At 37.7% G+C, this 22,807-nt stretch overlaps 2 protein-coding genes across 4 annotated transcripts in view; one reads left to right on the forward strand and one right to left on the reverse strand.

Moving 5' to 3' along the window:
- RBM18 (RNA binding motif protein 18) overlaps positions 1-1,530 on the reverse strand; it is a 33,582-nt gene extending 32,052 nt beyond the window's left edge. Inside the window, exon 1 of the mRNA XM_051979582.1 lies at positions 1,415-1,530. The gene's annotated coding sequence lies outside the window, so the exon portion shown is untranslated. The remainder of the gene's footprint in view (positions 1-1,414) is intronic.
- A 69-nt stretch (positions 1,531-1,599) lies between these two features.
- MRRF (mitochondrial ribosome recycling factor) overlaps positions 1,600-22,807 on the forward strand; it is a 62,664-nt gene continuing 41,456 nt past the window's right edge. The window contains exons 1-4 of one of the 3 annotated variants that reach the window (XM_051979580.1): positions 1,600-1,655; positions 8,103-8,313; positions 10,703-10,858; positions 18,646-18,764. In XM_051979580.1, coding sequence (XP_051835540.1) covers positions 8,130-8,313; positions 10,703-10,858; positions 18,646-18,764 — 459 coding nt within the window. In that variant the 5' untranslated portion in view covers positions 1,600-1,655; positions 8,103-8,129. The remainder of the gene's footprint in view (positions 1,656-8,102; positions 8,314-10,702; positions 10,859-18,645; positions 18,765-22,807) is intronic. The other 2 variants (XM_051979578.1, XM_051979581.1) reach the window with 2 other exon arrangements.

The following is a 22,807-nucleotide window of genomic DNA, read 5'->3' on the forward strand; positions in this document are numbered from 1 at the left end:
AAATAGAATATTGTGATCCATACTCAATCCCCAGGGAAAAGGGGGAATGGTTCTCTTCTTCACAAAATCATTGGAACAGGCCTGAATCACCCTACTGTTGAAAAGAGCAACATCCCCCAGAACTGATCATCAAATAATCTTGCTGTATACAATGTTCTCTTGGCTCTATACTCATCTCACTTAGCATCAATTCATGTAAATCTCTCTAGGCCTCTCTGAAATCATCCTGCTGACTTTGTTATATAGTTTATGTTCTAATGGTGAAGATAACGTGTAAACACCTACATACAAGATACATAGGGTGGACAGAAAATAACTTTAAAGAAAACTTTTGCAATTAGAGATGGGGGGAGAAGAGATGAGACCTAGAAAGGCCTCCTGAAGAAAGTGGGGCTTTGGATTGACCTCTTTGAAGTCTTTGAGCTTTGAAGTCACTCAGACTTAAAGAGTCTGATGTAAGGTAAAAGAGCATTCCAGGAATTGGGGGCAGCTAATGCCAAAGTGCAAGATGAAAGACAGAATATTGGGTTCCAGGAATAGCAGGAAGTCAACTACGTCAGTAATGTAAAGTTTGGAAAGGAGAGTAAAGTGTATCAAGTCCAGAAAGGTGGAAGAGACCAGCTTGTGAAGAACTTTAAATGCTATACAAATCTTTATGGATTTGAAACTAGAAATTAACAGGAAGTCATTGGAAATTTAAATAGAGTGTTTGTGAGATAGTCATTCTTGCAGCTGAAAAGAGGAAAGAATGGACTTGTTCCTTGTCCTTGCCTCAATCCTTAAAATGTTCCTATGTTACCCATATATGCAGCCTGAAAGATCACTGGAAAACTTCTTGGTAGGGCTGAGAACAAACACGCCAATCTCACATTTCGGGCAAAGTCTGTGGTTCTTTTTTTATCCAGAGTTTTGCACAACTTCAGCCATCCAGCATGCAATTAAATGACTACTGACTTGAATTAGTTTATTGAAATCTCTTAAGAACTGTGGTGTTTCAATTGGAGATGGATTCTTAATGATGCTTACGATTAAAACAACAACAACAATAACATAAAATGGTCCAAGACCATCCAGAACAGGTTGGAGACATATCAGAAGGTATTTGAAGGCAGAACACAGCAGTTATAAGGGTAGGGGACAGGGATAGGAGAAGGGTGGCAGGAGGAAAGGTGTATGTAATAAATGCTTAGTGAACTGAACTGAAGAGAAGGGGTGGAGGTGGAGATGGAGTGCGAAAGGGAAGCCACCATAAGCGGGATACAGGAGGAGCAGAAGGGACAAGGAATAAGCCGAGAATGAGGTAGGAGTCTGAGATGGGGGGGTAGGGAGCAAGGAGGAACTGTCGGTACAAGAGGAACAGGGAGAGAAGGTGGCTGACATTGAGCAGGGGAATCCCCGGCGGACCTCAACTCACCCTCTGGATTCAGGCCTGATCCCCTCGGTTCCTCCCGCCGCTAAGGCGGCTACGGTTCGGGATTCCACCACCTGACTCCAACCGCCAGGCCCGGACCCCGACCTCCCTTCTTCCCCTCTTTGACTCCGCCACAGCCACCACCGATGCGCCTGCGCAACTTGCGCCGTTTCGTGACGTCACAGGCCTGCGTTGATGACGTGCGACCAGCCCGAAGCCTGTTTCCCCGGCAGCGGAAGCCACGGTGAGTCCGATCCTCGGCCCAGCTTCGCTTTTGGGCAGGTGGGATCGCCGCGGAGGCTGAGAGATAGGAACGTACGTGCAGGAGTCCAAGCCCTGAAAGGAGTAGGCTTAAGGGTCCAAAACATTATCACTCTCAAGCTCCCAATCTTCGACCTCCCCCCCAACTCCCGACCCCCCCGCAAGAGTTCTAGTTGACCTTTGCGTGAGAGGCGGAGCTTGTCGCCCTAAAGTGAGGCTGGAGCGTGGGCGGGGCTTCTGAACTAAGCCGACTAAGTGGGCTGGGGGTGGGGCCTGTCATTTCAGATCGAGGTTGGGGCAGGGCCTGCGTTCTATACTAAGGGTTTAGGGGGAAGGGGGCGGTGTTTGTCACTCTGGAGCTAGACTGAGGGCAGGAGTAGTTTTTAACCAATCCGTGGTCTAATGAAGAGATTCTTATAACATTTCAGTCCCTTAACACTCTTAAACATTTTTGAGGACCGGGAAGACCTTTTATTTCCTTAGGTTATGTCTTTCAATATTTACTGTATTAGAATTTAAAAGAAAATTAAAAAATAATTCATTTCAAAATGGCAATAATAAACCCATTATGTATTAGAATAAATAATACTGCAAAAAACTCTATTTTCCGAAACAAAAAATTAGAATAGCATTTTTTAAAAAACATATCTGGCTTAATAGAAGACAGATGGATTCTCATATTTGTTTCCTTCCAATCTGCTGGGGTATATTAAAATAACATACATAGATAAAATAATATGAATAACATTTTAGTATTAAGATGAAAATAATTTTGAATTGGGAATCACCTCCCCACTAGGGGGCTCATATCTTGAAAACCTTTCTGACCTAGAATATTGAAACCAAGAAAGTCATAATTTTCTATTAGTCTCAAGCAACAATCATTGATCATATGATTTAGTGCTAGAAACAACTCTGTCATTCAATTAGCTATTAAATGCATACTATGTGCTGAGTTTTGGGGATGCAAAAAAAAAAAAGCAAAAGGCAGTTCCTACCCTTAGAGAGCTCACATCTAGTGAAGGAGACAAACATATGCAAACAAATTGTATGTAAAATAAATAGGAAATAATTAGCACAGGGAAGGCATTAGAATTATGAAGGATTCCTATAGGAGATGGGACTTTGAGATTTAAAGGAAACCAGGGCAGGTAGTAGAGGAAGATAAGGAAGGAGAGCACTTAGGCATGAAAATGCTCACAAGTGAAAGATAGACTGTCTTGTTTGAGTAGCACTGGTTTGAAGAGTACCTGTTGAGAAATAAGGTATAAGTAGATTGGAAAGGTAATAGGGGACTGGGTTATGAAAAGCTTTGAACAGTAAGTAGAAGATTTTGCATTTGATCCTGATGGTAATAGGGAGATACTGGAATTTATTCAGTGGGGTTGGTTATATTATTGGAGTTGTTCTTTAGGAAAATCACTTCGGTGGCTGAATGGAGTATGGATTGGAGTGGGGAGAGACAAGGCAGGCAGGCCCACCAGAAGGCCCTTGGAAGTGTCAAAAGAGATAAGGGGATGAGAGATAATGCAAAGGTGAAGTCTGCAGACCTTAGTAATAGATTGGATATAGGTGGTGAAAGATATTGAGAAGCTCAGGATGATTTTGAGGTTTCATGCTTGAAGAACTGGGAGCATGATGATGCCTTTTACAATAATAAAGCGGAAGGGAAGGAAGTTTTAGATGGAAAGATGAATTCTGTTTTGGACATTGAATTTAAGATATCTACTGAATATCCATCCAGTTTGTGATATCTGAAAGACACTTGGAGATATGAGTTTGGAGATCAACAGAGAGGTTGGGACAGGCTAGGTAGATGCGAAAATTATCATCATAGAGAGAGTAATTAAACCCATGGGTACTGATGAAATTACCAAGAGAAGTAGTATATAGAGAAAAGAGAAGACAACCCTTGTGGGACACCTAGAGTTAGAGGGCATGAGCTGGAGGAGGATCCAGCAAAGGAGACTGAAAAGGAGCAATCATATGGGTGGAAAGAGAACCAAGAGAGAGTGGTGTCTAGAGAGAAGAGTAGCAAGGAGGAGAGAGTGATCAACAGTGTCAGAAGCTGCAGAGAAGTCAAGAATGAAAATAGAGAAAAGGACATTGGGTTTTTGGCTTCTTCGTGTGAGAAAGAGATAGTGGCAAAAAGCCACTAGATGAAGGACATGAGTTGATGAAGAGTGGAGAAGAGGGAACTCAGAGTAAATGGCCTCAATTTTTTCTGTAAAATTAGAGTCAAAGTTCTCAGCCAAGAGAGTGTAAGAAAGAAGAGGTATGAGGAGGAAAGAAAAGGTGGACAAAAGTCTTTGTGGACAATTAATAAGGCAGGTATGGGAAGATTACCTAACAGCAGTGAGTAATCAGCTGAAGTTGTATAATATAAATTTGTAGTATTCTAATTCGGATTGGTTGCATGATTTTATCAACCTTTAGGGATCATCTAGTTCATTCCCATTATTTAAGTTATTGGAGAAGCAATATATTACCAAATATGGTAGTCTGACTTGGAATTATTCTGATACTTATTTGGTGTATGAATAAGTTACTTGGACGGTCACTTGGACCTCCCTACTCTTCATCTTTCTCACCTATAAAATGGAGATGATGATACCTGCCCTATAGCTTACTTCTACAATAACATATATAAAATCCTTTTGTAAAACTTAAAGCAATATAGTAGTATAGTATAGTATTGCTGTTGTTAACCATGTTCAAAACCATATATTTTGACTCCAAATCATTGCTTTGGATAGTAGGGACCTTGGAGATAATGAAGTCTAATACTCTCATTTTATATGTGGGAAGATTAAAACTAATAGAGGTGAACCTTTTTCTTACTCCAACATACTTATGTTACTTATATGTTCATTCACTTTTTGTTTCAGCCAAACAGACCTCCTTGCTCTTCCTTGAAACAGCCGAGGCCAAACATCTCGTTTTTGTGCCTTGTTTCACAAGTGACTGGAATGTACTACTTAGAATCCTTAGTTTCCTTCAGATTTGAGGCCTTTAATGGTTTCCCTAGCTCCTGGTGCTTCCTTCTCCTTCTGAATTATCTTACATATTTTGTATATTTTAAAATACGTTTATTTACATATGTAGCTGCTGTTTTTTCCAGTAGAAAATAAATTTCCTGAGGAACTGATGGACTGTTTCATTTTTGTTTTTGTAACCTCAGTGCCTAGCACAGTGCCTCATGCTGGGTAGGCACTTAATATTTGTTGATGAGTCACAAACTTTTCTCCTCCAACTGACCCTACCTTACTTTCTTTACTAATTGATCAGAAACTTGGGGAAATTGTCATTAGCAGAGTTTTCCTGATGAGAATTTGTCTCTTAGCCTCAAAACTAAAGTCAAATAATCTTAATGATATTCAGAAGACAAGTTGATTGTCTAGTTCTTTTGGATCCCTTAGCCACCTTGTCATATGTCATTTTTTATTTCCTTAACTTATTGAATACTTCATTGGAAAATGAGAGAGAGGAAGAAGGTGAAACTTGAGTCAGGCAGTGATGTAGGTCCACATCTGCCCTGTTAATAAAAAGGTTTGAAGGGAAAGAGGAAGAATGATTTAGGGATTAAGAATTTTAGAATGGTTTTTTTTGGGGGAAAGTTGGTATTGATTTTTAAAAATATATAAAGAAAAGATTGTGTAGCAAAATGATAACAAGTTGGACTTTTTTGGATAAAAGTAGTGGAAATATTGTTAATTTCTGTGGATTTCCATTTCATCTAAAACATGAGGGAGCTGAACTGGATGATTAAAAATCTATGGGCCTAAGATTCTATGTTCTAAGGTTCCTTTTAGTGTTAATGTATGTCCTAATCTTTTATGTTCAGAGATTCCTTTCAGATCCGACATTTTATGTTGCTCTAAAGTTCTAATGTTTTATGTTTTGAGATCCCCTTAGCTCTTATGATTTCCCCCCAAGATTCCTTTTAGATTTAACACTACTTTGTAAGGCTGTTTCCATCTCTTATATAATTAAATTTCATAAGCTTTGGAGTTGAAAGGGACCTTAGAAATAGTTTGAGAGGAAAACACTTAAACTCAGTGAAATGATTTCCCTGTTCAGTGTTACACAGACAAGAAGAGGGTAGCAAAGTTGAGATTTGAATTTAAGATATTTGGATTCCCCAGCTAGTGCTTGCTCTGTTTTCTAAAATGTTGCCACAATGTCTCTTATAATTCTAATATACCATTTCTTTCTTTTTTGTTTTTAATCTCTTGCAGTTCTTTCTCCTTGCAAATGTAATTAAACATTGTTTTTAATGTATCCTATAATAAATGTATCATTGTATTACTTGACAAGCTAGTAACATTATTGGACTTTTCCTTTCAAATTTCCTGACTTATGTGCAATTAAAATCTTAGCCTTAAATGTTGCAGTAAATGTAGGTTATTTATAGAAGCTCTTTTCCGGTTCTTTTATACTAGTTCTACTTTGGGGTTCTGTATTTCTTTGAAAAGTTGTTTATTTCTAACCTATTCTAATTTTTATTGGTGTACTGCTTTATATTATGACTTCCAAATAGTAGAACTAGGAAGCTTATCTCAAATTGAGCAGGCAGATTGAAGTACATGGTAAATTTTTTTAAAATTCAAACAATTCTTGCCACCAATACCCTCTCCCCCGCCCCCCCCCAAAAAAAAAACACACACACACACAATACCCAACCCTGCACATAATTAAAAGCCCATATTTGGACATAGGTATGGGTTAAACAGTGACCATATTTGGCAGAAGTTGAGATTTAGAAACCTCACTTGAAGCCAGCCTTTTACATAGAGCACTGCTAAGATAGATCAGTGGTACTGCTAGTACCTGGCAATATAAATTCCCATCAGAATTCGTTCCTATTGGTTCTATACATAGCTGGGCGATGGCCTGCGTCCTTTGCCGCTAAGGAAATGCTAATTACTTTTGTAAAATTCATGTGTTCATAGTAACAGGAACTATTCATGTTTAACCCATTAGTTTGCATTTTGGGAAAGGCCATTTATAAGTTTTAAAAAAAATTTTTTTTTAAATTAATGGTGATGGGGCAGGTAGGTGGCTTAGTGGATAGAGCTCCAGCCCTGAAGTCAGGAGGACCTAAGTTCAAATTTGGTCTCAGACATTTAATACTTCCTAGCTGTGTGACCCTGGGCAAGTCACTTAATCCCAATTGTCTCAGCAAAAAATAAAATAAAATAAAAAATAATGGTGATTATTGAAAATAGCATTGCAAAGTAGACAAGAGTGCTGGGCTTGTAATCAGAAAGACTTGAGGTTATATAGCATGTTACAAAATCTTGTTCTGTGAATCTGGGCGTGTTACTTTTTATGTTTCTCAGGCAGCAAACTCTTGAGTACTTAGCTACTAAGTCATAGGTGGATTGCCATACAGTCTCCTATTCTGAAGTTACAGATACATATGACTCTTATTTGAATTAAACTGAAATATGAGTATTTGAAAGAAAAAACCAAGGCATTATAGAAAATTATAAATGTAAAGGACTTCAGAGTATGACATGTTTGAACAGAGAATGTTAAAATTGAAAGTTGCCTTAGAGATCATCTTACAGGTAAAGGAACCTGAAGCCCCAAAAAGGGAATAGCCATTAGGGTGATATAATTAGTAAGTGGAAGGGCTAAGACTAGAACTCAGGTTTCTTAATTGTCATCCCTATACACTGTATCACATTCCTTCTTTAGAGGGACTCATTCATTTTGAGAGGAACTTTATAGATGAAAACTGGAACTAATTGGTAAAGATGGCAGACTCAGGGTGTTGGCTAATTTATTCATTTAAAACAGTGCCTTGCACAGAGCAGGTGCTCAAGAAATATTTGTTGAATGAACAAAATACTCACTAAGTTATATTATCTCCCTGCATTCCCCAGCTGTGTGAGAGAGCCCTTTTTTTCTTTCCAAAGCTATGAATACAACATTGCTATTCAACAATTATGTAGTTCTATCACAGAGGTAGCTGCAGGCTGGAAAATCTTTGAGGGTTTAAAACTATAGAAATATAATGAGTAACTTGTGTTCACACAGAGGAGAATGGCATCTTCCAGAGCTCTAGCACCAAAAACATTAAAAGCCTCAGATCTGATCTATGCTTTAGACTTGTAGCAAAGAAAAGTACATTCTAATTTGTAATCAGTGCATATGGAGCAGAAGACAATTTTAATTAAAAGCTGTCATGTAATTTTTCCCATCATTTTGTGCCTGTTGAGGCTTTAAAAAAAAATCAGCTTAAAACCTACCTCCTATAATCTATACTCCCTGTTTACAGTATAACATACTCACAATTTTGTGTGTTTTTTTCCACATAAGCATTTCATTATAGTCAACGAGGTTCAGATTGCTGGAATGGCCTCTTGCCTCAATGTTCACTGTGTATTTCATGTGTGTGAAAGACTTTTCTTTTTTTTTATAGGTGGTTTCTCAAGAATCATTTTGAACCATGGCTTTGGGACTCAGATGCTTTCGTTGGGTGCAGCCTGGATTTTGCAACTCCCTTTTAGTCTTGACAAAGCCTGTTTCAGGAGTTAGGCTGAGTAGTGCGAATATAACCTGGAATGACTGCCAGCAATGTGGGGCCTTTCCAATTGTGCCAGTCCGACATTTTGCTACCAAGAAAGCCAAAGGTATGGAGAGCATACCTTAATCTCTTTCTCTCTCTCTCTTTTGTTGTTGTTGTTTTCAAATACTGTCATAGAACTATCATAGAACAGAGCTGAAAAGGACCATAACACATGATAATAATTATAGTTCATTATTTATAGGTAGAACGGAATTTCTTAGAACTGAGAGAAATCTTAATATATAGAATATTGAAGCAATAGAACACAATATATATATTAAAATGGAAAGTAGTCCTAAAACTCATAGTGCTAGGGGTAGAAGATCCCTCAGAATGTTAGAATAATAGAATATAGAATATTTTTATGTGGTCTCACATCTTAATAATGATAACATTTATATAGTATATAACTATGTGCCAGCTTTACATTTATGATCTTGCTTGATCCTCACAACAGTCTTTCAAAGGTAAGTACTATTGTTATCTCTTATTTTCACAGATGAGGAAACTGAGACAAACAGGGTGAAGTTTTTTGCCCCGGGTTACACAATTGATAAGTATCCAAGGCCAGATTTGAATTCAGGTCTTCCTGACTCCAGGCCTGGGGCTCCACTGTAAGTCCAGTTGCCTCTTATGAGCATTAAAATAATATTAAACAATCATTCCTCCTTAAAGCACCTAATTTTGTAATGGTTCACTTTTAAACTTTCCTCTGGAGAATATTATTATCAAATAATACATATTTATTGTATGTGGTGCCATCTCAACAAACTTCTGAATGTTTCCATTCATTTTATACCTACATGAATACACATACACACACACACACACACACACACACACACACACAGATACACACACGTATATTAATCCCAGTGACTGAGTGAACTGAATATTTAAGGGCAAGACAGAGACAGAGATGGACACACAGATGCACATATACAACTCCCTCCCCCCCAGACACACACACAGTTCCATGCATGGATATTATTTATTTTCTCTATCACTCATTTGTCACTTCATTTATACCTTAACTTCTTTATTATTTGAGGGACATTAAGCAAGCCATTTAGTTCTCTGAACCTAATTTATTGTTTATCAGATAAGCATAATAATCCTTGCCTTGCTCACCTCACAAAATGATTGTGAGATTGAAATTAAACAATATATGTGAAATGCTTTGAAAGAACAAAAATGTTTGCTGCTATTATTACTTACTTGCTGCTTCTCTTCCTCCTTTTCCTCTTATCATCACCACCACCACCACTACCACCTTACATTATTATTTTTTAATATGTATTCTGGCTTTCTATTGAGATAAACCTTTTATAGGCCCCTAATATTTAGTTTAGGCACCCAGTAAATGTTTGGTGATAATTGTCTCTATTGGCCCATCCTTTTTTGGAGGTCATCCTAGTACCCTGAAGCTTCTACCATTTGTAGATTCTTAGCAACTCAGAAAACCTTTGAGTATGGGCTAGAGGATAGACTTATTTCTGTTAGCTCTGGACCAGGTAAAGACAGACAGAAAAACTCATCTCCTAAAATGTGGCTACCACTAAAATGTGGTGGTTTTTGTTTTGTTTTGGATTTTGGCCAGAGTGATTACTGAAGACTGTCTTCCAAAACATGGAAGGGCTGTTATCCGCTCTTGCTTAGAGGAGTGCCCAGGCCAATGAAATCTTTTGAAATAAAAGAATCTCAGACTCCAGATCTCAGCATTGGAGGGACTTTGTAGCCTTACCCATATCTGAATAAAAAAATCTTCTCTAGCATATTTGTGATAAGAAAGGAAATTTCTGTTGTATTTTGCTGTTTAATAAGTGTTTTCTTTACTAAAAATCCCTGGGAGGTGAGAAAGACAGTTATTACTTTTTGTCTAAAGTTGTGGTTTCATTAGTGTAGAGAACTCTTTTGTGTAAACTAACAACTTCTACTGGTAGCCATATGTAAATGTTTGGCAGCTTAAAGTCCTAGAGAATTCCCTTGGGTGTTGAAAGATAGAAGGACTTGCCCACAGTCACAGCCAGGAAATGTCATCGATGGGACTTGAATCCAGGTTTTCCTGACTCTGAGTTTGGCTCTTCATCAGTCATACCACAGTGCTTCTTTGACAGGTTATTACTATCCTTATTTAGCAGATGAAGAAATTGAGCCTTAGTTTTGGGACATGGTTTGCTTAGTACATAGACATTAAAGGACAGAGTTGAAATCCAGATCTAGTTTTGAAGTCTCTCCAGGTCTCTTGATTCTGAGTCTAACCAGTCAATTTACAAACATTTATTAAGGGATCACTATATGTTAAGATCTATGCTAAGCACTGGTGGTACAAAGAAAAAGCAAAAACAGTCCCTACCTTTAAGATACTTATATTCTCAGGGAACATAAGTCCATTGTTTGTTGATATTAGTGCTGCTGTTGCCACCTGTATTCATTGTGTGTTTAATGTCTAGCCAAAGGTAAAGGACATTCCCAGCCCAGAGTCAACATTAATGCATCATTGGTGGAGGACATAATCCGTCTGGAAGAGGTAGATGGTGAAATGAAGTCTGTGGTAGAAGCCCTTAAGGATAATTTTAACAAAAATCTCAATATAAGGACTTCTCCAGGTTAGTAACATATATATTTCTATCTAATAAATATAATGTGTAGTTGCTTTAAGTTGAATATACAAGGATAGGGACTTAATCTATGCTTTTGATATATAGAACTCAGGGATAAGGAAATTTTCTCCACCTCTGCAATTTCTAGTCTTAGGGAGTTGCCCAGACTACTGAAAAGTTAAGTCCCTTCCCCAGGGTCACACTTCCAGTATGTTTCACATAAAAGAATTTATCTTTATCAGGTTTTCTTGTCTTTGATGCCAGTTTTCTATCCACTGTGCCACACAATAAGCACTTTAGAATCAGGAGCTTTGATCTGTATCCTCAGATTTCTCCTAGTTTATGATTTTTCATCACTCATTGGGAACTGAATGATTATAACCTTGAAATTTCCAACTAAAGAGTTTCTACATCCTGGGCTTGACCAGGAAGAATTCGTTTGGGTTAATAACTTCCTGAAAATGGCTTTTTGCAAGTGGGAAATGTCAGAAATGTCTATGAGAACTGTTTGCAGATGTGACGAAGAGGCAAGTTGTCAGCTTGCACGTCAGCAAGGCAGGAAAAATCCAATTTCCACCAAATGAGCCTTTTGGAAATTGTCATCAGCCTAGTGTCAGGCTCATTGGCATCTTTGGAGGTGAGGGAGTATGGGCAAGAATCCCTCTTTTCATTCCCCTTCAGAATAAGCTGTTTTATATAAGAAGTTTGAAAATATTTTATTAAGTTGCTCTTGAGCAAACAAAGAGAAAAACATATGGTTCCATTTGTAAACATCATTATATGCCCTGTAAGCTGTAAGATACAACCATCATTAAGCAAGAAGATCATTCTACTCTTTTGTCAACCTTTGTCAACTGGGACATAGTTGTCTTTTGTTGACAGGAGAATATGCCATTCAATCTCTTTAACTGTTTATTTTAACCCTGCTTATTGTTTTTGGTATGAAATGAATAAAAGGTGGCTTCTTTCCCTGGTGTGTTGTATCTGCTAACATTTTTTAGTTAAAACCAGAGAGCAAGTGGAGGGAGAGCTCTGGGAGAAATATGATACCTAAAAATTGGCCAGTAAATTCTACTCCATTGACCAGAAAAGATCTGCTAAACTGGCAGAAAGAGGCCATGGAGTGTAGTTTGTTAAATGTTAACCTTAGAGAATATGAAGGGCAGAAAAGAGATATGAGTGAGCCAGATCCTTGTTGAAGACCAGTAAGAGGGAAGAAATGAATATGCTATGGATAGATATAAGGGGTGTGATAACTGTCATCAACTTAAACTAAGAATTATACCTGTTTTTATAGTATTTTGAAGTTCATAAAGTGATTTTTTAAAAAAATCAAACTGTTGAGGTAAGGGGACAAACAGGGATAATAATCCCTGTTTACAAGTGGGAAAATTAAGTGACTTGTCATTGATGTTATAGTTTGTGTTGGAATTGGGACTTGAATCCAGATCTTCTGATTCCAGATTCCTTACTCTTTTCACCACACCATGCTGCTGAGATCACAGAGGTATTTTCTTTGACAAAGAATCTCATGACAAAGAGGAAAAAGAGAGTTAAGATGCTTCAGAAAGCATCTTCCCCTTTGTCTTCGTAAATTTTCTGATAATTTTTGTGTAGTAGTGATAATAACAACAGTTCACACTAGGACCAACTTGACAATGTACAGTTTTTCCTCAAAATATTCCTTGATTATAGATTTTATAGCCAAAAGGAATCTTAAAAGATTATTCCTCTTACTTTAAAATGAGAAAATGAGTCCAAGAGACTTGAATAGATCAGATCAAGACACAGAGTATTTGAACCCAAGCACTGATTCACAAACAGAATAATTCTGATATGTAAGAAAAATGGGAGATGTCTGAAGGGACCAATATGGTATATAGAGAACCTACTAATCAACTTAGATTTTAAAAAAATACTTAAAGGATAGAAATAGAAACAGTTATTCAATATTAAGAATTCATAAAGAGTGGGAGAAGAATGAATGAAAAACTAGCAAGTGCTTACTATATACTAACTACTGGAGATATAAATATAAAAGCAAAGATAGTCACTGTTCTCAACTCAAATAAACCAGTTTTTATTAAACATCTACTGTGTGCCAGTTGCTGTACTGAGTCCAGAGATACAAAAAAGGCGAAACTAGTCCTCACCTTCAAGAAGCTTACAATCTGATTGAGGAAGAATGTGTAGATAACTATACAAATGTATAGTAAAAATGAGAAAGAATCTTTAAGGGAAGGTACTAACATTGAGGAGGACCAGGAATGGCTCCTTGTAGAAGTTGAGATTTTAGTTAGTACTTTGAGGAATCCAGGAGACTGACATTGAAGAGGGAGAGATTTGGGGGCATAAAGGAAAGCCAACGAAAAGACCCAGATTAGAACATATGGAGGAGAAATAAGGTTTTAAAAGACTGGAAAAATAAGAAGGGGCCACATTACGAAGGGCTTTAAAAGCCAGAGGAGTTTATGTTTGTCCTGGAAAAAATAGGGATCCACGGAGTTTGTTAACTAGGGGAATAATATGGTTGTTTGTGCTACAGAGAGGTTTACTTTGATATCTTAGTGGAGGATGAATTAGGTGGGGAGAAACTTGAGCAGGGTGAGTAACTTAAAGGCTTTTGCAGTTGTACATGGATGAGGTGATAAGGACCAGCATCAGGGTGGTAACAAGGTCAGAGGAGAGAAGAAGGCACATGTGAGAGATGGGGAAGGTAGAATAGGACTTGGTAGCATAATGGATAGCAGGGTGAGAGATTGAGATGAGTTACAGATGACACCTTGGTTTTGAGCCTTAGTAATTGACAGGTAGAAGTTGGCAAGAGAGGAGAATTTGGGGGTAAAGACATGGGGTTCATTTTTGGATATGTTGAGTTTCAGATGTTTAGAGGATATTCAATTCTACATATCTAGTGAGCAGTTAGAGATGGAGAACTGGAGGTCAAGAGAGAAGAGATGGTAATTGAATCCATGGGAGCTGATGATATCAGTGAGAAGAGGGCCCAGGACAAAGCTTTCATGGACTAGCATACTTAGTGGGCATGACCTGGATGAGCATCCAGCAAAGGAGAGTGAGAAATGGCCAGATAGGAAGGAGAAGTAGAAGAGGGGAGTGTCATGAAAACCTAGAGAGAAGAGGATGATCCATAGTGTTGAAGGCTGGCAGAGAAGAAAAAAAGAATCAGGGTTTAATAAAGGCTATTAGATGTTACGATTTTGGGGAGAAAACACATCTAGGAGAGTGGTGGTCAGAGAGAGATTTTGGTTTGAAAGTTATAGGAATGGGGAGTGGAATTATAGAGCCTTTAGATGGATAGACACATCCTCTTCAGGAGCAGTGACAATTGGTTTTATTATATTCTGGAACTGGATAAGAAAGGAATAAAGGGTAGGCTTTCTGTGGGATGGCAGCAAGTGGGAAGACATCCAGGAGGTACCTTTATGGCACTATACCAACAGTTTAAGAGGTGCCAAAGCTCAAAATAAGCTGATGCTAGCAAGGAAAAATAAAGACAAGAAGTTTTGTTGTTGTCTTTTGTAATGATGTGGTGGAAAAGAGAAGAATCATTGCTTGGAATGACTAGGACAAGGATAAATGACCACATTATATCTAGGATATACTGCAACACATCTAACATATATAGGACTGCTTGCCATCTAGGGGAGAGGGTGGAGGGAGGGAGGGGAAAAAATCAAAACAGAAGCGAGTGCAAGGGATAATGTTGTAAAAAATTACCCTGGCATGGATTCTGTCAATATAAAGTTATTATTAAATAAAATAAAATTAAAAAAAAAAAAAAGGATAAATGACCACTTAAAGAAAGTATCACTGTCTAATTCTTTTTCTACTTGTTTTTTCTGCCAAGAAAAGTGATCTTTGCCCTGCAGAAGACAGGTTAGAAATGACTTAAATAAATAAATAAGAAATCATTAGAGAGCATGTTATCAGGCCTTAATGAATTCAAGACACGTTATCCAGTTGAACTGCTTCCTCCATTCCTGAAAGAACTAGCATATATGATTTCTGAGCCATTATCAATAATTTTTAAGTGATTTTGGAGAAAAGAAAAGGGGTTAAAGGATTGGAAAAGATTAAATGTCCTAATTTTCAAAAAAGGCAAGTGAATGGAATCTGGAAACCATAGGACAGTAACCTTGATTTCAGTTTCTGGCAGAATTCTATTAGAGATTATTATCATCTTTTTATTAGAGATATAGTTTGCTACCATTTGTTGAAGAAAGCTGTGATGGATCCTTGCATCAAGAACACATCCTAGGCCTTATTGCCTTTTCCAAAAGGGTTACTAATCTGGTGCATAAAAGAACATAAAAGATGTAGTCTATCTTTTTATTTATTTATTTTTTTAGCAAAACTTTTGATTAAATCTTTTTGACTGTTCTTCTGGAAAAGATGGACAGAGATAGGCTTGAGAATAGTAGAGTTAGATTGAACTGGAGCTTGGTAAATAACTAGAGCAAGAGAGAAAAGTGCAACTCTTTTTTTTTTTTTTAATTTTTATTTAATAATTACTTTATAGTGACAGAATCCATGCCAGGGTAAATTTTTTTTTTTTTTTTTTACAACATTATCCTTTGCACTCGTTTCTGTTCCAATTTTTTTCCCCTCCCTCCCTCCACCCCCTCCCCTAGATGGCAAGCAGTCCTTTATATGTTGGATATGTTGCAGTATATCTTAGATACTATATATGTTTGCAGAACCGAACAGTTCTCTTGTTGCATAGGGAGAATTAGATTCAGAAGGTATAAATAACCCGGGAAGAAAAACAAAAATGCAGATAGTTCACATTTGTTTCCCAGTGTTCTTTCTTTGGGTGTAGCTGCTTCTGTCCGTCATTTATCAATTGAAACTCAGTTAGGTCTCTTTGTCAAAGAAATCCACTTCCATCAAAATATGTCCTCATACAATATCGTTGTCGAAGTGTATAATGATCTCCTGGTTCTGCTCATTTCACTTAGCATCAGTTCATGTAAGTCTCGCCAGTCCTCTCTGTATTCATCCTGCTGGTCATTTCTTAGAGAACAATAATATTCCATAACATTCATATACCACAATTTACCCAGCCATTCTCCAATTGATGGGCATCCATTCATTTTCCAGTTTCTAGCCACTACAAATAGGGCTGCTACAAACATTTTGGCACATACAGGTCCCTTTCCCTTCTTTAGTATTTCTTTGGGATATAAGCCCAATAGAAACACTGCTGGATCAAAGGGTATGCACAATTTGATAATTTTTTGGGCATAATTCCAGATTGCTCTCCAGAATGGTTGGATTCGTTCACAACTCCACCAACAATGCATTAGTGTCCCAGTTTTCCCGCATCCCCTCCAACATTCATCATTATTTTTTCCTGTCATCTTAGCCAATCTGACAGGTGTGTAGTGGTATCTCAGAGTTGTCTTAATTTGCATTTCTCTGATCAATAATGATTTGGAACACTCTTTCATATGAGTGGTAATAGTTTCAATTTCATCCTCTGAAAATTGTCTGTTCATATCCTTTGACCATTTATCAATTGGAGAATGGCTTGATTTCTTATAAATTTGAGTCAGTTCTCTATATATTTTGGAAATGAGGCCTTTATCAGAACCTTTAACTGTGAAGATGTTTTCCCAGTTTGTTGCTTCCCTTCTAATCTTGTTTGCATTAGTTTTGTTTGTACAAAGGCTTTTTAATTTGATGTAATCAAAATTTTCTATTTTCTGATCAGTAATGGTCTCTAGTTCATCTTTGGTCATAAATTTTTTTCTCCTCCACAAGTCTGAGAGATAAACTATTCTATGTTCCTCTAATTTATTTATAATCTCGTTCTTTATGCCTAGGTCATGGACCCATTTTGATCTTATCTTGGTATATGGTGTTAAGTGTGGGTCCATGAAAAGTGCAACTCTTAGTGGCTTAATGACAGCTTGGCAGGAAATCTCCAGTCAGTGCCACAGAGGTCTGTGTTTGGCTCTGTGCTGTTTAACATTTATATTAATGACTTGTTAAAAGTATAGGATTCAAAAAAGCAAACTTTAGGGGCAGCTAGATGGCACAGTGGATAGACTATCAACCCTGGAGTAGAGGACCTGAGTTCAAATGTAGTCTTAGACTACTAGCTGCATGACCCTGGGTAGATCATTTAACCCCATTTGCCTCAAAAAAAAAAAAAAAAAAAAAAAAAAAAGAAGAAGACATATGGCTCATGCCATAAGAGAATTGGTTGAAAGAATGGAATAAAAATTGTTCCAGTAGAGGGGGAACATTAATGGTTGTCTTTGAGCGTGAAGCATTGTCACATGGAAGAGACATTAAACTTGTTCACTGTGACCACAAAAGTCAGAAGTAGGAGCAATGAGTAGAAGATGGAGAGGAAGATTTTGGTGTGATGCCAAAAGGATCTATTTAATAGAGTTATTCAGAAGTGGAGTGGATGGTGTTGGAAGAGGTTATTTCTCAAGCAGAAAATGGATAGTCAACTATTGGATATTGTTATTGATATTATTTTGGGGATATGGGATGTACCAGATAGCATTTGAAATCCCTTCTCTCTGAAATTCAGTCATTCTCTGTTGTTTCTATTATACCATGGACAAGTACTTGGGTAATTATCCCAATTTTACAACTGAGGAATCTAAGGGAGAAGAAGTCAGTTTCTCACTATTCACAGGGCTGATGAGTGACAGAGCACTCTTGCCTCTTGATTCTAAGTATGGCATTCTTTTTTGTTTCACCATCATATTCAATTAATTTAATGGAATCAGAGCCCTTTAATTCATAAGGTACATTCAAATCCCTTTTCATTATCAATTGACCAGATTTTTCTTCCTCTCCTTTATTTCCCTTTATTTGCTATTAAAGTCCCTTATGATGACTGCATTTATTCAAAGCAGTGGTCCCCATTGTTTTACTTTTGGTAAATTAAGTAGTTTCCAACAAACTTATACTTTTTGAAGGCAACAATTTCAGATTAAGACTTCAGCTCAGCTCCTATATTCCTGGCAAGGTATTGAATTATAGTAACAAAAGTGGATCAAGGTATCTAAAATTTAGTTGCAAGTGATCTTTTATTTTCTTTTGCTTTGTTTGGTTCTCTCTGAGTCATAAAAAGTGTCAACAGTTAAGTGATTCCTTGTGTTGTGGTTATATTTTGCCCAGGAAATTAGGGAATTTGAAAAAAAGCATTTTTCCTGGCTTTTGATGATAGATGTACCTCTACCAAAAACTCACTATCTTTGATCCTTATAGCTACTAGCAAAGTACATGTTGGGAAGGCCAATCTAAGGTAGAAGGACCTGGGGATTGGGCCCAGTGATAGATGAAGGTTAGTCTCTGAAGACCAGTTAAAGTTTGGCCAGCAAGCTGGCCAGAATTGGTAGAGCCAGGATCTATGTCTAACATTAGAAGAGAGGACATCAGTCCCAATGAAATCATTGATCTGTGAAGTACTAAAGTATAAATAACTGTGAAGGGTTTTGTCATTGTCAGGCTTTGCACTGGCATTTTCCAATGGTGAGCTTGGTGGGACTCAGTACAGAGATCAATCTGAAGTGGCAAAAATTTGGTTTAATTCAGACTTTTCTGTGTCTGTTATGTTAAAAACAAAAACAAAAACAAAATTGAGAGCCAGAGGGATACAAAGTCCAAATCCAAATAGTCCCTGCCCTGTTAGAAGTTTACATTCTTTTTTTTTTTTTGTGGTGGGGGGAGGGGGTAGGCCTGAGGGAAAGAGCCACAAACTGTATACAAGCAAGGTAATAGAGAAAGCATGAAATATTCTCTTTCAGGGTCCCTGGATCATATAACTGTGACAACTGCTGATGGGAAGTTTGCTCTAAATCAGATTGGTCAAATCTCCCTGAAATCGCCTCAGCTGATTTTAGTAAACATGACCAGTTTCCCAGAGGTAAGATTGAATTGCTCAAGGGTTCTATGCAGGCTGAAGGTGAAGTGGGAAAGAAGTCAGAAAGGCTAGATAAAGAGGAGGAGGAAGCATTTCTTTCTCTGCTCCCACAGTTTTTTCAGATTCATATAGAAAACAGAATAGAATAGACATGCAGAAAGAATGTTTACCTGGGGATAAAGAAAAGTGTCCTTGTTACTCAGTTTCCTTTTGGTTGATTATGGAGCACTGTAGTGTTGCAAAGTGTATATCATTAATTGTTGTTATTCATTGTGTCTAACTCTTCACGACTATGCTATCCATTGGCAAAGCTACTGGAATGGTTTGACATTTCCTTTTCCAGTGTATTAAGGCCATGGAAATTAAGTGTCTTACCCAGGGTCATTTAGCTAGTAAGTGTCTGAAGCCAGATTTGAATTCACAAAGACTGACTCTAGGCCCAGCATTCTGGTTCCATCTTGCTGCCTCTACATCATTAATACTGCTTTCTAATGGGACTGAGTGGACCATTTGAGAATATAGAGAGGGACTCAGTTTTTTGGAGGCCAAGTAAGGAAATTATGGAGTAAGAAGGCCTATATCAGATTGCTTCTGCCTTGGGGAAGGAAGAGAGAGGAAAAATTGGGGACTCAAAATCTTATAAAAATGCATGTTGAAAATTATCTTTGCATGTAGTTGGAAAAAATAAAATATTATTAAAAAAATGGATGATGATGACCTAGTTCTAAGTCCTAGTTCTGCTGCTTATTAGTGCATCTTTGCGTAAGTCCCTTCACTCCTTTAGGTCTAGTTTCCACTTATAAAATAAAAGTTTCTTACACTTTCAGATTTCCCTTTTTTTAGGTCTAAATTCTATAAAATTCTTTCCTTTTTTACTCCCTAAAATTCTTTGTCATCTCCCCAGTGTGAATTCAGCCTATGTTGAACACTGGATCCATGCATTATATAACATACTGGAAATCATACATTCATAGAATTTCTGGGACCTTAGAACAGATGCACCTCTTCTCCATCCCTACCTCTTTCTCCCACCAAGTTAAAATGTAATTGGAAAATATTTAACAAAATAAATAAAAATATAGTATAGAATATATAATTTTAATTTGTGGATTTCTAAGTCAGTATGGGGTATACAAGGATCAGGTTTCTATTTGTTTGACACCACTGCCTTAGAGAACATCTAATCTAAGCCATATATTTGACTGAAGGGAGAATTAAAACACAAAGGGTTTAAGTCATTTGGTCTACTGAGTTAGCTCAGTTAACTCCTCTGAGTTATCAGGGATAAGAATAGATCCAGAGTCTCCTGATTCCACTATTCTACTACACTTTCTTACCTATTCCTGTACCCTCAATCTTTGTTGTGATGTGGAATTGGGCAGTTAGATTAAAAAACAACAATCAAAAGTCACTTGGAGCCAAATGAGTTGCATAAGGTAAACCAGCAATTTGCAAGAGAAACTATAAGAGACAGTTTTCATATAATTGAAAGGACCCTTAATTTGGAGCCAGAAGATGTGGATTTAAATTCTGGTCATGCCTGTTCACCATGTAACTTAGGACAAGGCACTTTATCTCTAAGTATAGTAATATGTAAAGTTAGGAGATTATACTAGATTATTTATGTCGTACTCTCTGATCTAAATCCCTTTTCTCTTCTTCCTTTCTCCCCAACTGCCCTCCCATCCCAAAGCCCTTCAAATAAAAACAAACCCCAGAACATTTTGATTATAGATCAATGAATCTCATTTTCTTTAGTGACTTATAATTTGATTCTGAAGGCAATAGTGATATCATTGGAACAAATGTCCAGCTTGTTGAACCAGAGAACATTTGACAGAATCAATTACAGAAGGAAGTTTCTGTTTTATTCCCCATTCTTTCCCACCCAACCCCAAAGCTTTTGTTTGGACACCCCTGGAGTCAATAAAACCAGTACTGCTGAAAACATGGGAGGTGGAAATAATCCAGACCCTGTGCTGAGAAGGTGAGCCCTTTCATGAGAATCATTGTTGCCCCCTTGAGACAGGAATATGGAGATTTAGGGTTGGAAGATATTTCCCATATCTGTTTCCTTTAGGCCCCTCAGCCATACCTAGCGAGTTTATTTTATACCAGTGGTACTGCAGAGCCAATTTAGGGAATGGCCTCCTAATTGCACAGCTTGAAGACCTCATCAGTGGGATTGCTTTGCAGTTCCAGCCACTTCTATTATTAAATATAAAATGGCATTCACAAAGGAAGAACCTGATTGGCCACTGCAGGGTGATAAGAGGCAGGAAGAGGACCCATAGAAATTAAAGCACTTAATTTTTTTTTGAAGTCAGACTGTCTTCATCTTTTCCTATCACTGTTTCACTCTCATTTTCTGCCCATTACAACTTGATGACTTTAGAAGCACTTTCAGATGACTTGGAACAGAAGTTCATTACCAGGGGCATCATGAGGAAATATAAGTTACTCATTGCTTTTGTGATTCTTTTGTGTTGTCTGGGGAATAGCATATAACTAAATATTTCCTTCCTATAGCTTTGGAACAGTACATGAAGGATTGAATGTGCCCATTTCAACATGCTGACCTATTCCTCCATCTGTTGACTTGATTTCTTTTCAAATTTGAGGATGTTTGCTGGTGCGCCATAGCATCATAGGGTCAGAGTTCATAGGACTGAGAGCCAAGAGACCTGAGAGGTTTTTGTCCCAGCCGTCTTATTTTACATGGCAGGAGACTTGGGCTCAGAACTGCTTACTGATCTGTCCAAGGTTACCCAGAAGGGAAGAAGCCGAGCTCAGATTTTCACTCACATCCTTTGATTCAAAACTAAGTGCTTCTTGCACAAACTGGAAGATACTTTCAGTATCATCTAATGCAAGTTCTCTATTTTGCACAAAGGGAAGCGGAGGCCTAGAGAGGGGAAATAATTCTCCCCAAGTCACACAGCAGGTTTGTGGCAGGATTGTGACTTGAATCCAGGTCTTATGATTTCCAGCCCTGCATTCTTTCTATTGCACCATGAAAACAAAACAAAACAAAACAAACAAAAAAAATTCTTTTGCATTTGTTTAACATATGTCTTGACTGATAAATGATACAAGCTTATAGCTGCCATCTACAGACTTGCCTGCAGCTAGAGTTAATGATGGGAAAAGAAAGAAACAGAAACCACAGCCTGATTTTTAGCCAAACAAGGCAAGTAGGAAAAAAAATACACTCAGTTCTTGCCCTCTTGCAGCAACGAGATTACTTAGAAATAAGGAGGAAAGCACAGGATTTGGAGTCCGAAAACCTGGGTTCAAATGTTGCTCGGCTGCTTTACCTCACTACCTTATGATGCTTGTATTATACACACACACATATACACAATGTGATAGAACACTAGATTGAGTCAGAAAACCTGGACCCTAGTTTTGACGTGGCCACTGATAAACTGTGTTGTATTGGCCAAGTCAAATTCCTTAGCAAAGTCTATTTTCTCCTCTGTCAAGTAAAACATTTGTGCTAGATTATCTCCGAGGTTTCCAACCAGCTCCAAGATGACTCTTAAGAGTTAAATAAACTTCAGACAACTTGAAATGAATCTTACCATTTAAAGTGATACATTCCTTGGGAGCTGGCCACCTTTCCTGACCTGTGAAGGCCTACATGCAGTCTGTCTTCATTTGGCATTGGGTGGCTTGGCCTTATCCCTCACTGGGGATAAGCTGGGATACTTCTCCAACCATAAGTATAGGCTAGTCCTGTGCTACATTTTGAGACTTTTCAGCTTGGATAGAGCTGCCAGAGCTTGCAATCTATTGTCATGGTCTTTAGTAGAGCCCAATTTTGCCTTTATATCATGACAAGGCATTAGAGGAATATTTTAGTGAAGCCTATTTATAAGAACTCCAAAGGACCCATGACCTCATCAGTTTGTATCTTCTCTCTATAGTATAAATTGTATCTATCCCTTTAATGCTCTTATTCTATATGGTTTTTGCTCACATCTTTTCATTGTTCCTCCCAAAGGGGTACAGCTAATGTGACCTATGAAACATTTGCAAGTATT

Source organism: Antechinus flavipes, chromosome 2 (genome assembly GCF_016432865.1).
Source record: "Antechinus flavipes isolate AdamAnt ecotype Samford, QLD, Australia chromosome 2, AdamAnt_v2, whole genome shotgun sequence".
NCBI lineage: Eukaryota > Metazoa > Chordata > Mammalia > Dasyuromorphia > Dasyuridae > Antechinus > Antechinus flavipes.